General features: G+C 47.4%; 2 protein-coding genes across 2 annotated transcripts in view; both read left to right on the forward strand.

The window, feature by feature from the left end:
- The window catches only part of cart4 (cocaine- and amphetamine-regulated transcript 4), a 4,714-nt gene extending 1,661 nt beyond the window's left edge, over positions 1-3,053 (forward strand). Inside the window, 2 exon segments of the mRNA XM_056411381.1 lie at positions 2,266-2,334; positions 2,692-3,053. Coding sequence (XP_056267356.1) covers positions 2,266-2,334; positions 2,692-2,799 — 177 coding nt within the window. The 3' untranslated portion in view covers positions 2,800-3,053.
- A 2,814-nt stretch (positions 3,054-5,867) lies between these two features.
- LOC130198561 (collagen alpha-1(I) chain-like) lies at positions 5,868-6,518 on the forward strand (the record flags this gene model as incomplete). The annotated part of the gene is made up of 1 exon (XM_056421764.1): positions 5,868-6,518. A coding segment is annotated over one exon (651 nt), but the record flags the coding sequence as incomplete, so codon positions are not given.
- Between the last annotated feature and the right edge of the window lie 9,369 nt (positions 6,519-15,887).

Raw genomic sequence — 15,887 nt, forward strand, 5'->3', positions numbered from 1 at the left:
ATGCCCTCAGCCTCCAGAGGGTTAACGTGACATATGTGAATGTCAGTCAGTCACCAAGGCCACTGGTTCTGCTGTTCAGTGATAAAGATGACAGGACCAATGGGGTCTCAATATACTTCTTTCTTTTTACTAATCTGATGTTTCACTGAAGAAACAATTTATCATCCACAATATTAAATACCTCGCTGGCACTTTATAGGTAGGAGCCTCTTTGAAACACAGCTCTGTGTGAAGTTTGGTCTTTAAAAAGAATGAACTTTTAACTTTTAACTTTTAATTGCGATTAATCGCGATTAATGAATTTCAAAATGTGCGATTAATTAGTTAATTTTTTTAATCGATTGACAGCCCTAGTATATATATATGTGTATATATATGTGTATATATATATGTATATATACACTACCGTTCAAAAGTTTGGGATCACCCAGACAATTTTGTGTCTTCCATGAAAAATCACACTTTTATTTATCAAATGAATATAAGATATAGTCAAGACATTGACAAGGTTAGAAATAATGATTAATATTTGAAATATTAATTTTGTTCTACAAACTTCAAGCTCAAAGGAAGGCCAGTTGTATAGCTTATATCACCAGCATAACTGTTTTCAGCTGTGCTAACATAATTGCACAAGGGTTTTCTAATCAGACATTAGTCTTCTAAGGCGATAACACAATGTACCATCAGAACACTGGAGTGATGATGAAATGGGCCTCTATACACCTGGAGACATGTCATTAGAAACCAGACGTTCCACCTAGAAGAGTCATTTACCACATTAACAATGTAGAGAGGGTGTTTATGATTAATGTTATCTTTATTGAAAAAACAGCTTTACTTTGAAGAATAAAGACATTTCTAAGTGATCCCAAACTTTTGAACGGTAGTGTATATGTATATATATATATATGTGTATATATAAATACACATATATATATATATATGTGTATTTATAGTAATAAGTCTTCTGACTGAAGTTCGATGTTGTTATTGAGACAAAAATCCAAAAGATTAAAAAAATATTATTAAACAGATTATAAGATAAGATAAGATAATCCTTTATTAGTCCCACAAGGGGAAATTTCAGGATCACAGCAGCGGTGCACGTTAGAGCATTAATAAAAATAAAACACAATAACAATACTAAATACGAAATACTAAACTAAAATACTCAATATACAGAGGAAACTAAATATACAGGGGGAAAACAAAGTAAAGTGCTGAGTAAAGTGTTGAGTTTGCCAGGATCTACTGCAGTTTGTTGTGCAGCCTGACAGCAGCTGAAGGACTTGAGGCTCCTCCCCTCAGACACGGGGAGGAGCCAGCCGGTGGCTGAAGGAGCTGGAGAGCGTCCTGCATGGGGGGGAGGTTCATCAGGGACGAGAGCTTTGCCTTCACCCTCCCGTCCCCCACCACCTCCACCACCTCCACAGCACACCCAGCACGCTGCTGGCCTTCTTCAGCAGCTGGTTCAGCTGCTGCTGCTCCAGAAGACCACTGGAGATCACTGACACCGTGCGGTAAACGCGGAGCAGGAGGCGGCCCATCGCAGAGGGGTAACGGCATTCTGTCAGCGCAGCCATCCCGACGCGGCGCTGCGGGGCTCCGCCCCCTCCCGCCTCCTCCAAGCTGGACGAGTTCCTCCAGTAAAGCAGTGAGGTGCAGAGCTCGGCACTATAGTGGCCGTCTCCCGACTGGTTGGTTTTGCTGCCTCCGCCTCCAGCTGTCCTTCCTCGGGCAGCAGCGCCGCCGCGTCTCGAAAAGCCACCAGTTGGTCCCTTGAGTAAACAAACACGGTCTCCATGGCTACGTGCCGGGTCCCCAGACACAGTGGTGAAAATAGATAAAAAACAGCATAAAGACCGTGACAACTTGACGTGTCCAGCTGTCATAGTGCGCTGATTACTCCGATAGTCAGGGGAGGGGAAAAAATAGCAACAGAGTAACATAAAATACAAATAATATCAGAAAAGCTCTAAGTGCATGGGAGCTGCTGTGAAAGGCAGCCACTCGTGCGGCGCCTAGCAACACTATAGTGAGAAGAGACATTAACTGTCTGTGTGTGTGTCTTTGTGTGTCTCTGTGTGTCTCTGTGTGTGTGTGTCTGTGTGTGTCTGTCTGTGTGTGTCTGTCTGTGTGTGTGTCTGTGTGTGTGTCTGTGTGTGTGTCTGTCTGTGTCTGTGTGTCTGTGTGTGTGTGTCTGTCTGTGTGTGTCTGTGTGTGTGTCTGTGTGTGTGTCTGTCTGTGTCTGTGTGTGTGTAGGCTGAAGCTCTGCATGGTTTCCATGGTGACGGTGTCTCTGTGGAGAAGAAAGCCAGCGTGATCCCTCGGGTGAGAACATGAGAGCTGTCCATCATCTAGGGGAGTGATGTCATGTTCACACACACACAGACACACACACACACACACACACACACACACACAGACACACACAGACACACACAGACAGAGACAGACACACAGACACACACAGACACATACACACACACACACACACACAACAATAGAATCCATATTTAGTTCATGAGCAGTGATACGTGACATCACTTCCTGTCTGCGATGCGTTCCTCACCGACATCTCTCTCTCTTCACCCGTCTCTCTCTCTCTACTTTATTCATGTCGTCTTCAACACTTACTTTTCCTTCTAGTGAAGAAAAGTTTTCAAATGTCCCCCCCCCCCCCCCCAGTGTGATGTAGGTGAGCGCTGTGCGATGAAGCACGGCCCTCGTATCGGTCGACTGTGTGACTGTCTGAGAGGAACGGCCTGCAACACCTTCTTCCTCCGCTGCTACTGAACACACACACACACACATACACACACATGCACACACACACACACACGCACACACACACACACACACGTCTCTGCATGTTCGGTCTTGTTTCCGTGTCTCAGATTCATTTTTAAATAAAGATTCTTCTGCCGCTCCGCGACGTCGTTCTTCCAGGTGAAACATGTCGGTGAATATTTGTGTAACTTGGTCAAATATTTTGATGAAATATTTTAGAGAACATTTTGATGACATTTTTGTTAAATATTTTGGTGGAATTTTTTTGAAAATTAACATTGTGAAACAAAAATATTTCCCCAAAATATGTTACAAAAAATATTTCATTGAAATATTTTAACAAAATGTTTCACCAAATTTGTTTCACAAAGTTCACAAATATTTCCCCAAAATATTTTACCAAAAATGTTCGACAAAATCGTTCAAAAAATATTTTGGTGAAACATTTTTTAGAAAAATGTTGGTAAAATATTTTGGGGAAATATTTTTTAGAACTTTGTGAAACACTTTTGTGAAACAAATTTGGTGAAACATTTTGTTTAAATATTTCAATGAAATATTTTTGGTAAAATATTTTAATGAAATAAAAATATTTTCACAAAAAATATTTCTTTTGGGTAAAATATTTGTGTGAAATATTTAAGTAGACGGTGACATTTTTGTTTCACCCCTCTCCGGGGCCCTCCCTCTCAGGGGCCTTCCCTCTCTGGGCCCCTCCCTCTTCTGGTGCCTTCCCTCTCAGGGACCTTCCCTCTCCAGGCCCCTCCCTCTTCTGGTGCCTTCCCTCTCAGGGGCCCTCCCTCTCAGGGGCCTTCCCTCTCTGGGCCCCTCCCTCTTCTGATGCCTTCCCTCTCAGGGGCCTTTCCTCTCTAGGCCCCTCCCTCTTCTGGTGCCTTCCCTCTCAGGGGCCCTCCCTCTTAGGGGCCTTCCCTCTCCGGGCCCCTCCCTCTTCTGGTGCCTTCCCTCTCAGAGGCCCTCCCTCTCAGGGGCCTTGCCTCTCAGGGGCCTTCCCTCTCCGGGCCCCTCCCTCTTCTGGTGCCGACAGAGTTCACATTTGGTTTATTTAAGTTTAATCAAATATTTTACATTTCATTGTGAATAAAAATCAAATCACAGGAATACAAATCAAAGTCTTCTCCCGTCTCCACACAATTTGAGCAACATATAAAATACTCTCTCCGTCTCTCATTCTCCTCCTGGATGAAAATAGTAATCTGTTAAATATAAAATGGACTCTTTTGGTCGAGTAAAACAAAACGTCTAATATTATGCAAAGCTGTAGCAAATAAAAGTGTAATAAAAGAATAATATGCACATGTTTTATGTAAGTGTGTGTGTGATGAAGTAATGTGAACTTAAACCGGCCCGACCCTTCAGTTAGGATCCTTTGGTTCTCTGTTCATTGTTTTCCAATAATTCCGTGTCACGAAGTACCGGCGCAGTAATTCAATAATCCAAAAACGTCATTTTAACTTCTGTCTCATCTCCTCCGACATGATGTCACCAGGAAGAACATCGATGGTTCTGTCACTGAGCAGAAGAGGAGCTTCATGTGGAACCCTGGAGGAACCCTGGTTCTGTGTGAGTCCCCATGTGTCTCTTCAGAGAACTTTTCTCTGTATAAGACTTCTTACAGATGGAGCAGTGGACTAGTTTCTTCCCCTTGTGAGCCACCATGTGTCTCTGGAGGTGTGATTTACGACAGAATCCTTCGTCACACACTGAGCATGAGAAACTCTTCTCCCCCGTGTGACTGACCAGGTGCCGCTTCAGATGAGCTTTGTACAGAAACCGTCGGTCGCAGTGAGAGCAGCCGAACGGTTTCTCTCCCGAATGGATGCGTGAGTGTTTCTGAGCATTTCCGCTGTGTGCGAACGCTTTGAGACACACGGGGCAGCGGAACGGTTTCTCCCCGGTGTGAGAGACCATGTGTCTCGTTAGATGGTCTTTAGACAAAAATCTTTCGTCACAAACAGAGCAGCGGAATGGTTTCTCCCCGGTGTGAGAGACCATGTGTCTCGTTAGATGGTCTTTAGCCAAAAATCTTTCGTCACAGACGGAGCAGCGGAATGGTTTCTCCCCGGTGTGGCGTCTCATATGTGCCTGTAGGTTTCCATTCCCTGTAAAAGACTTATTACAAATGGAGCAGCGAAAGGGTTTCTCTCCTGTGTGGAGTCTCTTGTGTCTGTTTAAATGTCCCATCTGGCTAAATATTTTCCCACACTCAGAGCAGCCGAGTGGTTTCTTTCCAGCTCTACATCTGGACAAACTGAGAGAAACTTCAACATTCAGAGAGTTTGAACCCGACTGAGGTTTTCTGGTTTCCTTCCAGTCGTCATCATCAGTATCAGGGTCAGAAGAGTCTCCGGTCTTGTCATCAGTATCTGGTCCTGGTCCTGAGTCCCTGTCTGGTCCCGAGTCTGGTCCTGGTCCTCCACAGTCCTGTCCTTCTGTCTCCATGTGTCCAGTTGCGCTGCCGGCTGGAGGCGCAGCACACGTCTGGCCGGTGATCTGGTGACACCGGGCAAACCGTTTGTTACGCGTGAGGCAGCTGAAGGGTTTCTCCCTGGTGTGAGACCTCCTGTGGGACCGGGACACGTCGCTATGGGTAAACGACGTCACACTCACAGAGCAGCCAAACGGTTTCTCTCCAGCTCTACATCTGGACTCACTGACAGGAACACCCTCATTATTCAGAGAGTTGAAACCTGGTGAAGCTTCTCTGGCCTCCTTCCAGTCATCTTCATCATCTTCAGTTTCTTGTTTGTTACTTTGTGAATCTGTACCACTGGATAGTTGTAAATGTCTATGTGGTCCTGACTTCCTGTCTGGTTCTGGTCCTGACTTCCTGTCTGGTTCTGGTCCTCCACAGTCCTCTCCATCAGCTTCTGTTTCCATGTGTTCAGTTAGTCTTTGATGAAGATGAGAGGACTGAGCTTCCTCTTCATCATCTTCACTCTTCACAGGAGAGAATAAGAACCTGACACCAGCCTCCTCCAGACCTTCAAGCTGCGCTCCCTCCTGATTGGTCCAGAGGTCCTCCTGTTCCTCTTTGATATGAGGGGGCTCTGGGTCCTCCTGGTCTTGCTGGTCCTCCTGGTCTTGCTGGTCCTGCTGGTCCTCCTGGTCTTGCTGGTCCTCCTGGTCTTTCTGGTCCTCCTGGTCTTGCTGGTCCTGCTGGTCTTGCTGGTCCTCCTGGTCCTCCTGGTCTTGCTGGTCCTCCTGGTCCTCCTGGTCTTGCTGGTCCTCCTGGTCTTTCTGGTCCTCCTGGTCTTGCTGGTCCTCCTGGTCTTGCTGGTCCTGCTGGTCCTCCTGGTCCTCCTGGTCTTGCTGGTCCTCCTGGTCTTTCTGGTCCTCCTGGTCTTGCTGGTCCTGCTGGTCTTGCTGGTCCTCCTGGTCTTGCTGGTCCTCCTGGTCTTGCTGGTCCTGCTGGTCCTCCTGGTCCTCCTGGTCTTGCTGGTCCTCCTGGTCTTTCTGGTCCTCCTGGTCTTGCTGGTCCTGCTGGTCTTGCTGGTCCTCCTGGTCTTTCTGGTCCTCCTGGTCTTGCTGGTCCTGCTGGTCCTCCTGGTCTTTCTGGTCTTTCTGGTCCTCCTGGTCTTGCTGGTCCTGCTGGTCTTGCTGGTCCTCCTGGTCCTCCTGGTCCTGCTGGTTCAGACTGGAGCTCCAGTCCTGCTCAGGACCCTCGTGTTGACCCACCAGCTGCTGGCCGTCTGAGGAGAGAATGAAGTTCTCACATTACTGAGCAGCGCTCACTAAACCGTTACCATGACGACGACCACATGTCTGTGTCGGCAACAGAAGAAGAGATTATTATTATTATTATGATTATTATTACTATTAGGGTCCTCTCAGACTGATTTATCATTATTCCTCTTCTTACGCTTCACATCCCAGAACCCCCCCCCCCCCCATGTGCCGGCTGGTGAGTTGTGAGACTAGTCGCTCTCTAGCGCCCCCTCCAGGCGATACGGGCGACGCCCCTCACCCAGTGGGGTCCATTGACTTGAAGCTTCTCACAGGGTCCACCTCTCAGACCCCCAAGCTCCGCCTACTTAGATTTTCGGTCATTTTTTATTTTATGAAAAACACATGATTGGTGAGTTCTCCTTCACGAGGTCGAGTGACGCTCTGTCTCCTCTATGTCTCCTGAGTGATGCTCTGTCTCCTCTATGTCTCCTGAGTGACGCTCTGTCTCCTCTATGTCTCCTGAGTGATGCTCTGTCTCCTCTATGTCTCATGAGTGACGCTCTGTCTCCTCTATGTCTCCTCTATGTCTCCTGAGTGACGCTCTGTCTCCTCTATGTCTCCTGAGTGACGCTCTGTTTCCTCTATGTCTCCTGAGTGACGCTCTGTCTCCTCTATGTCTCCTGAGTGACGCTCTGTCTCCTCTATGTCTCCTGAGTGATGCTCTGTCTCCTCTATGTCTCCTGAGTGATGCTCTGTCTCCTCTATGTCTCCTGAGTGACGCTCTGTCTCCTCTATGTCTCCTGAGTGACGCTCTGTCTCCTCTATGTCTCCTGAGTGATGCTCTGTCTCCTCTATGTCTCCTGAGTGATGCTCTGTCTCTATGTCTCCTGAGTGATGCTCTGTCTCCTCTATGTCTCCTGAGTGATGCTCTGTCTCCTCTATGTCTCCTGAGTGATGCTCTGTCTCCTCTATGTCTCCTGAGTGATGCTCTGTCTCCTCTATGTCTCCTGAGTGATGCTCTGTCTCCTCTATGTCTCCTGAGTGACGCTCTGTCTCCTCTATGTCTCCTGAGTGACGCTCTGTCTCCTCTATGTCTCCTGAGTGACGCTCTGTCTCCTCTATGTCTCCTGAGTGACGCTCTGTCTCCTCTATGTCTCCTGAGTGACGCTGTCTCCTCTATGTCTCCTGAGTGACGCTCTGTCTCCTCTATGTCTCCTGAGTGACGCTCTGTCTCCTCTATGTCTCCTGAGTGACGCTCTGTCTCCTCTATGTCTCCTGAGTGATGCTCTGTCTCCTCTATGTCTCCTGAGTGACGCTCTGTCTCCTCTATGTCTCCTGAGTGACGCTCTGTCTCCTCTATGTCTCCTGAGTGATGCTCTGTCTCCTCTATGTCTCCTGAGTGACGCTCTGTCTCCTCTATGTCTCCTGAGTGACGCTCTGTCTCCTCTATGTCTCCTGAGTGACGCTCTGTCTCCTCTATGTCTCCTGAGTGACGCTCTGTCTCCTCTATGTCTCCTCTGTCTCCTCTATGTCTCCTGAGTGACGCTCTGTCTCCTCTATGTCTCCTGAGTGACGCTCTGTCTCCTCTATGTCTCCTGAGTGACGCTCTGTCTCCTCTATGTCTCCTGAGTGATGCTCTGTCTCCTCTATGTCTCCTGAGTGACGCTCTGTCTCCTCTATGTCTCCTGAGTGACGCTCTGTCTCCTCTATGTCTCCTGAGTGACGCTCTGTCTCCTCTATGTCTCCTGAGTGATGCTCTGTCTCCTCTATGTCTCCTGAGTGACGCTCTGTCTCCTCTATGTCTCCTGAGTGACGCTCTGTCTCCTCTATGTCTCCTGAGTGACGCCTGTCTCCTCTATGTCTCCTGAGTGACGCTCTGTCTCCTCTATGTCTCCTGAGTGACGCTCTGTCTCCTCTATGTCTCCTGAGTGACGCCTGTCTCCTCTATGTCTCCTGAGTGACGCTCTGTCTCCTCTATGTCTCCTGAGTGACGCTCTGTCTCCTCTATGTCTCCTGAGTGACGCTCTGTCTCCTCTATGTCTCCTGAGTGACGCTCTGTCTCCTCTATGTCTCCTGGGTGACGCTCTGTCTCCTCTATGTCTCCTGGGTGACGCTCTGTCTCCTCTATGTCTCCTGAGTGACGCTCTGTCTCCTCTATGTCTCCTGAGTGACGCTCTGTCTCCTCTATGTCTCCTGAGTGACGCTCTGTCTCCTCTATGTCTCCTGAGTGACGCTCTGTCTCCTCTATGTCTCCTGAGTGATGCTCTGTCTCCTCTATGTCTCCTGAGTGATGCTCTGTCTCCTCCATGTCTCCTGAGTGACGCTCTGTCTCCTCTATGTCTCCTGAGTGACGCTCTGTCTCCTCTATGTCTCCTGAGTGACGCTGTCTCCTCTATGTCTCCTGAGTGACGCTCTGTCTCCTCTATGTCTCCTGAGTGACGCTCTGTCTCCTCTATGTCTCCTGAGTGATGCTCTGTCTCCTCTATGTCTCCTGAGTGACGCTCTGTCTCCTCTATGTCTCCTGAGTGACGCTCTGTCTCCTCTATGTCTCCTGAGTGACGCTCTGTCTCCTCTATGTCTCCTGAGTGACGCTCTGTCTCCTCTATGTCTCCTGAGTGATGCTCTGTCTCCTCCATGTCTCCTGAGTGACGCTCTGTCTCCTCTATGTCTCCTGAGTGATGCTCTGTCTCCTCTATGTCTCCTGAGTGACGCTCTGTCTCCTCTATGTCTCCTGAGTGACGCTCTGTCTCCTCTATGTCTCCTGAGTGACGCTCTGTCTCCTCTATGTCTCCTGAGTGACGCTCTGTCTCCTCTATGTCTCCTGAGTGACGCTCTGTCTCCTCTATGTCTCCTGAGTGACGCTCTGTCTCCTCTATGTCTCCTGAGTGACGCTCTGTCTCCTCTATGTCTCCTGAGTGACGCTGTCTCCTCTATGTCTCCTGAGTGACGCTCTGTCTCCTCTATGTCTCCTGAGTGACGCTCTGTCTCCTCTATGTCTCCTGAGTGACGCTCTGTCTCCTCTATGTCTCCTGAGTGATGCTCTGTCTCCTCTATGTCTCCTGAGTGATGCTCTGTCTCCTCTATGTCTCCTGAGTGATGCTCTGTCTCCTCTATGTCTCCTGAGTGATGCTCTGTCTCCTCTATGTCTCCTGAGTGATGCTCTGTCTCCTCTATGTCTCCTGAGTGACGCTCTGTCTCCTCTATGTCTCCTGAGTGATGCTGTCTCCTCTATGTCTCCTGAGTGACGCTCTGTCTCCTCTATGTCTCCTGAGTGACGCTCTGTCTCCTCTATGTCTCCTGAGTGATGCTCTGTCTCCTCTATGTCTCCTGAGTGATGCTCTGTCTCCTCTATGTCTCCTGAGTGACGCTCTGTCTCCTCTATGTCTCCTGAGTGACGCTCTGTCTCCTCTATGTCTCCTGAGTGACGCTCTGTCTCCTCTATGTCTCCTGAGTGATGCTCTGTCTCCTCTATGTCTCCTGAGTGACGCTCTGTCTCCTCTATGTCTCCTTGTGTTGAGCATCTATGGTCCAATGAACACCTTGGGGGCGTGTCTTGTTTTTCAATGCTCATAACATCAACACTATTGGGACTAACAATTCCAAACTTACAGGATATGTTCAACATGCGTCCTGGAACACGCTCAGCAAATGTTGTGCAATTTGATCAATAGGGGGCGCTACCATAACTTGCATTTTTCACTTGAATTGGACATTTTCTGGCCAGTTTCTCTCTATATAAATATATGAAAGGATTTCTCCCACAAAACTTGGCTGAATGACTTTGATCTTTTGAAAGCTTGAACAACGAACACAGAGACAACTCTGACTTCCGAAAGGTAAACTTGATGTTTTGTCACTTTGTGATTTCTTTATGTTCACGGATCATGAAACTGATCCGGTCCTCAGAGGTCATCCTGAAGCGGAACACGTCAACATGAAGAAACAAACACATAAACACTTTTGTCAGAGGAACACCGACTAAAGAATGAAATGACAATAATGTGTTCACTTTCACCACAAAGTCACTCCGGCCGTCTGACCTCTGACCTGCCGCGCGCTCAAGAAGAGAATGCCTCGAGTTCAGGAGATACTTGGACATGTTCACGGAGGCACAGCGCCACCTACTGGCTCAACTGGATGTCCTCTGATCAGTGTAACCAGAGAAGAACAGAACCACGCTGCTGATCTGAGGTCAGTGTACCCATGAACAGAACCACGCTGCTGATCTGAGGTCAGTGTACCCATGAACAGAACCACGCTGCTGATCTGAGGTCAGTGTACCCATGAACAGAACCACGCTGCTGATCTGAGGTCAGTGTACCCATGAACAGAACCACGCTGCTGATCTGAGGTCAGTGTACCCATGAACAGAACCACGCTGCTGATCTGAGATCAGTGTACCCATGAACAGAACCACGCTGCTGATCTGAGGTCAGTGTACCCATGAACAGAACCACGCTGCTGATCTGAGGTCAGTGTACCCATGAACAGAACCACGCTGCTGATCTGAGGTCAGTGTACCCATGAACAGAACCACGCTGCTGATCTGAGGTCAGTGTACCCATGAACAGAACCACGCTGCTGATCTGAGGTCAGTGTACCCATGAACAGAACCACGCTGCTGATCTGAGGTCAGTGTACCCATGAACAGAACCACGCTGCTGATCTGAGGTCAGTGTACCCATGAACAGAACCACGCTGCTGATCTGAGGTCAGTGTACCCATGAACAGAACCACGCTGCTGATCTGAGGTCAGTGTACCCATGAACAGAACCAACCTGCGCTGCTGATCTGAGGTCAGTGTACCCATGAACAGAACCAACCTAGAAGCTCTGTGGTGGCACAGTTCCTCCTCGTACTCTGCTATCGCTCTTTCAAACAGCCCAAATATCTCTTGCGCAGCCGCAGTGAGTCGCTGCTTCACCAAGGCTCTCAGCATGTGGACTTTACACATGTTCACACAACGACACACACTTGTTGTCCACACGCAGTCAGCACGACACACACTCCGTTAACTCGCATGTTTCTGACACACAAAGGACTGCCTGTTCCAAGCGGACGCCATCTTGTTCCAGGCTAGCCACAGAGGACACTGACTTCCGGTACATTTGCGTTTCTGAACTTCAAAGTAAAAGCCCTAAACGGGTTGCAGGTGAAAAGACTACACATGACAAACGTGTTTTTGTCATATACATAAATATATATACATATCTATATAAATAGGAATGTATATATATATATATATATATATTAGGGCTGTCAGCGTTAACGCGTTAATCTATGCGATTAATTTGGCCGCGTTAACGCACTAAAATATTTTAACGCAATTAACGCAACTTTGTTTACTTCCGGTGTTCGTTGAAGTTTTTACACTGTTTCCGTTTTTAAAACAATTATTTCTCCGCGAAAATAAGGATCATAAATGAGTTTAAACTCGTGGATGAATCAGTCGGGTTTCCTCCTGCTCCTCCTTCCTCCCGTCTCCCCCTCTGAGACACAGAGGAACGGAGGGGCGACGTGTCGGGGGACGCGGCGCGGAAAGAACTCGTCACACGAAACCTTCACCGTGATTGGTCAATCCGTTTGTCTGTCAACATTTTGGGGAAAAAACAACCAATGAACACTCAGTAAATCACAAAGGACCTCCCACCTCACAGGTTAGGCTCTATAGCAGCCTGTCAGTCAGAGAGCAGAGAACAAGTCACGAGGACAACTGAGCCTCATTGAATAGAGCTGAGATTGTTCTGGAATGTTTGATGTAGAACACGTGGGGGTGTGTCATATGCAAACGCCTTTAAAAGGTGAATTTACATTTTTTTGTAAAATGTATAAAATGCCCCCAGCCTCCAGAGGGTTAACGTGACATATGTGAATGTCAGTCAGTCACCAAGGCCACTGGTTCTGCTGTTCAGTGTTAAAGATGACAGGACCAATGGGGTCTCAATATACTTCTTTTTTTTTACTAATCTGAAGTTTCACTGAAGAAACAATTTATCATCCACAATATTAAATCCCTCAATGGCACTTTATAGGTAGGAGCCTCTTTGAAAACACAGCTCTGTGGGAAGTGTTGTCTTTAAAAAGAAAAGAAAAAAACTTTTTCTCGCGATTAATCGCGATTAATGAATTTCAAAATGTGCGATTAATTAGTTAATTTTTTTTAATTGATTGACAGCCCTAATATATATATACACCTACATATCTATATAAATATGAATGTATATATATACGTCACTGATTCTTGAGATAAGGGACAAAACTACTTTTGAAACCTAAAAAACTAAAATGGGCAGCACATTCATTTGGAATAGATTTTCTTATAAACACAGGTCTGACCTAACAAACCCTGTAAAGGAACAAGTTTTTTATTAAATCACTTTTTATAAAAAATGACATTTATCCAATTTGTGTGTTGAGATTTGTCAACTCCGTCAGATGCATTAGAAATCATTTAATTTTAATTTAAATGATTCAGTGACACTTTTAAGTATTTAAATATCTAATAATAGTGTGCCTACTCCTAGTTAAGTGATAAAAAACCCATTGTATTCCATTTTTTAAAATGTTACACAGTTGAGGAAAAACGCCGTTGGAAAAAAACTTAATTTTGTTATTTATTTTTAAAATGTTACATATTTAATCTGTGGTGATATGCAGTTAAGACACCACTGCATGTAGTCCATGCAATGTTTTAGTGAATTAACTCTATAAAATAAACAGAAGTAAAAGGCTTTTTTTTTTTAAAGACAAAAACCCACATCTTATGGTGCGTTCACACCGGACGCGTCGAAAAAATTCTCGACGCGTCTGACGCAGCAGTCTCGACGCGCGTCGAAAAAAGTGTGTTCACACCAGACGCGTCGGACGCGTCGGGGCGGAGTAATAAATGGGTCGAGGAACGACAGGACCGCAGAGTACTTCCACTTGTTAGTGGACCGAGCTGCACTCCCACTGCGCTGCTCTCTCTCTCTTCTTCCAAGTTTCAAGTTTCAAGTTTCAAGTTTTTATTGTCACATCCCCTTTTATACAAGTATAATCAGTTTGTGAAATTCTTATGTGCAAAACACCCGACAGCAGTAGCAGACTAAAAAAAGAATAAGAATGGGAATAAACTATACAATATCCACACAAAAAAAGAAGAAGAAAGTATTAACAATATATATATATAAAACAATGTAATAGAATATACATCCTGACAATATATATATATAAAACAATGTAATAAAATATACACTTTTTGAGACTATATATATATATATATGTGTATACATACAATATATATATATATAAAACAATGTAATAAAATATACACCATGGCCATAGATATTCACAGAATATGTTCTGGTGTATAGTGTTAATGAGGGTCTCAGTCCTTGTTCAGCAGCCTGATGGCCTGACTGAAGAAGCTGTCCCTCAGTCTGTTTGTGCGGCACTTGATACTGCGGTATCGCCTGCCTGACGGTAGAAGGGTGAACAGTTTGTGGCCGGGGTGGTTATTGTCTTTCATCATCCGTTTGGCCCTGGCCACGCACCGCCTGGTGTATATGTCCAGGATGGAGGAAGCTCACCTCCAACGATGTACTGTGCCGACCGCACCACCCTCTGTAGTGCCCTACGCCCAGGGCGGTGCAGTTCCCGTACCAGACGGTGATGCAACCTGTCAGAACACTCTCGATGGTACTGGTGTAGAATGTTCTGAGGATGCGGGGGCCATGTTGAATTTCCTCAGTCGCCTAAGGAAATACAGGCGTTGTTGGGCCCTTTTCACCACGTGAGTGGTGTGCGTGGTCCATGTGAGGTCCTCGGAGATGTGCCGAGGAACTTGAAGCTGCTGACCTCTCTACTGCAACTCCGTCTATGGAGATGGGGTGTGCTCTCCTCTCCGCTTCCTGTAGTCCACGATCAGCTCCTTGGTCTTCTTGACGTTGAGGACGAGGCTGTTCTCCTGGCACCACTGTACCAGTGATCCAACCTCCTCCCTGTAGGCTGTCTCGTCGTCGACGGTGATCAGCCCCAACACTGTTGTGTCGTCAGCAAACTTGATGATGACGTTGGAGCTGTGCATGGCCGTGCAGTCGTGGGTGTACAGGAGTAGAGAGAGGGCTCAACACGCATCCCTGAGGGGCTCCCGTGTTGAGGGTCAGCGGCTCTGAGGTGGTACTGCCCATCCTCACCACCTGGCGGCCCGACAGGAAGTCCAGTATCCAGCTGCACATGGTAGAGTGCAGGCCTAGACCTCTGAGCTTGGTGTCGAGCTTGGCGGGAACAATAGTGTTGAACGCTGAGCTGTAGTCCACAACCAGCATTCGCACACAACAGTTCCTCCCCTCCAGGTGGGAAAGGGCGGTGTGAAGTGCCATGGCAATTGCGTCGTCGGTGGATCTGTTTTGACGATATACAAATTGCCATGGGTCCAGCGTGGCAGGCAACATGGAACAAATGAAGTCCTTGACCAACCTCTCAAGCATTTACTGACAATCGAGGTGAGGGCTACGGGTCTCCAGTCATTCAGGCAGGTTACCTTGGGGTGTTTGGGGACAGGCACAATGGTGGACATCTTGAAGCTCTCAGGAACAACAGCCTGGGACAGGGAGAGGTTGAAGATGTCTGCGAAGACTCCTGCCAACTGGTCTGCACATGCTCTGAGGCGCGCCCGGGATGTGGTCGGGACCTGCCGCCTTCCGGATGTCCACCCGCTTGAAGGCTCTGCGCACGTCAGCCTCTGAGATGATCAGCAGGCTGGTCTCCTCGGCGGCGCTGCCTTGGCGGGCTGCCGCTCACGCCGAACCGAGCAAAGAATGTATTTAGCTCGCCTGGGAGGGAGGTAGAGGAGTTCTCTTCACCGCTGGTTCTCCTCTGAAGTCCGTGATTGTCTGTAGCCCTTCCACACACCTCTCACGTCATGGCTCTTGAGCTTTTCCTCCACCTTGTTCCTGAACTCCCGCTTGGCAGAGCCGATGGTCTTACGGAGGTCGTAGCGGGCTCTTTTGTATTCCGCCATATTCCGAGTCAAGGCGGTGTTACGCGTCGAGTGCAGCGAACATCGCCATTTATCCACGGTTTCTGGTTGGGATAAATCCGAACCGACTTGGTAGGAACAACGTCATCTATGCATTTCTTGATGAACCCGGTGACTGAGGACGCGTACTCACTGACGTTGTTGTCCGACGCGACCCTGAACACATCCCAGTTCTTCTCTCTTTGATACGTGTCTCTGAGACTTTTCCACCTCCGGCGGCAGATCTCCTCTGCCATGAAACACATATGCCGGCGGTTGGTTCATAGTAAAGTACAACAAATAGATAGAATAAAAGCAAATACATACATTCAAAACGTACCAGGTAGTCCCACGGCTTCTCCGACCTTCTTTCACGCTTCATCTTTATAGCTCCGGTTTCGGTCAGTAA

The sequence above is a fragment of the Pseudoliparis swirei genome, chromosome 1 (assembly GCF_029220125.1).
Source record: "Pseudoliparis swirei isolate HS2019 ecotype Mariana Trench chromosome 1, NWPU_hadal_v1, whole genome shotgun sequence".
Lineage (NCBI taxonomy): Eukaryota > Metazoa > Chordata > Actinopteri > Perciformes > Liparidae > Pseudoliparis > Pseudoliparis swirei.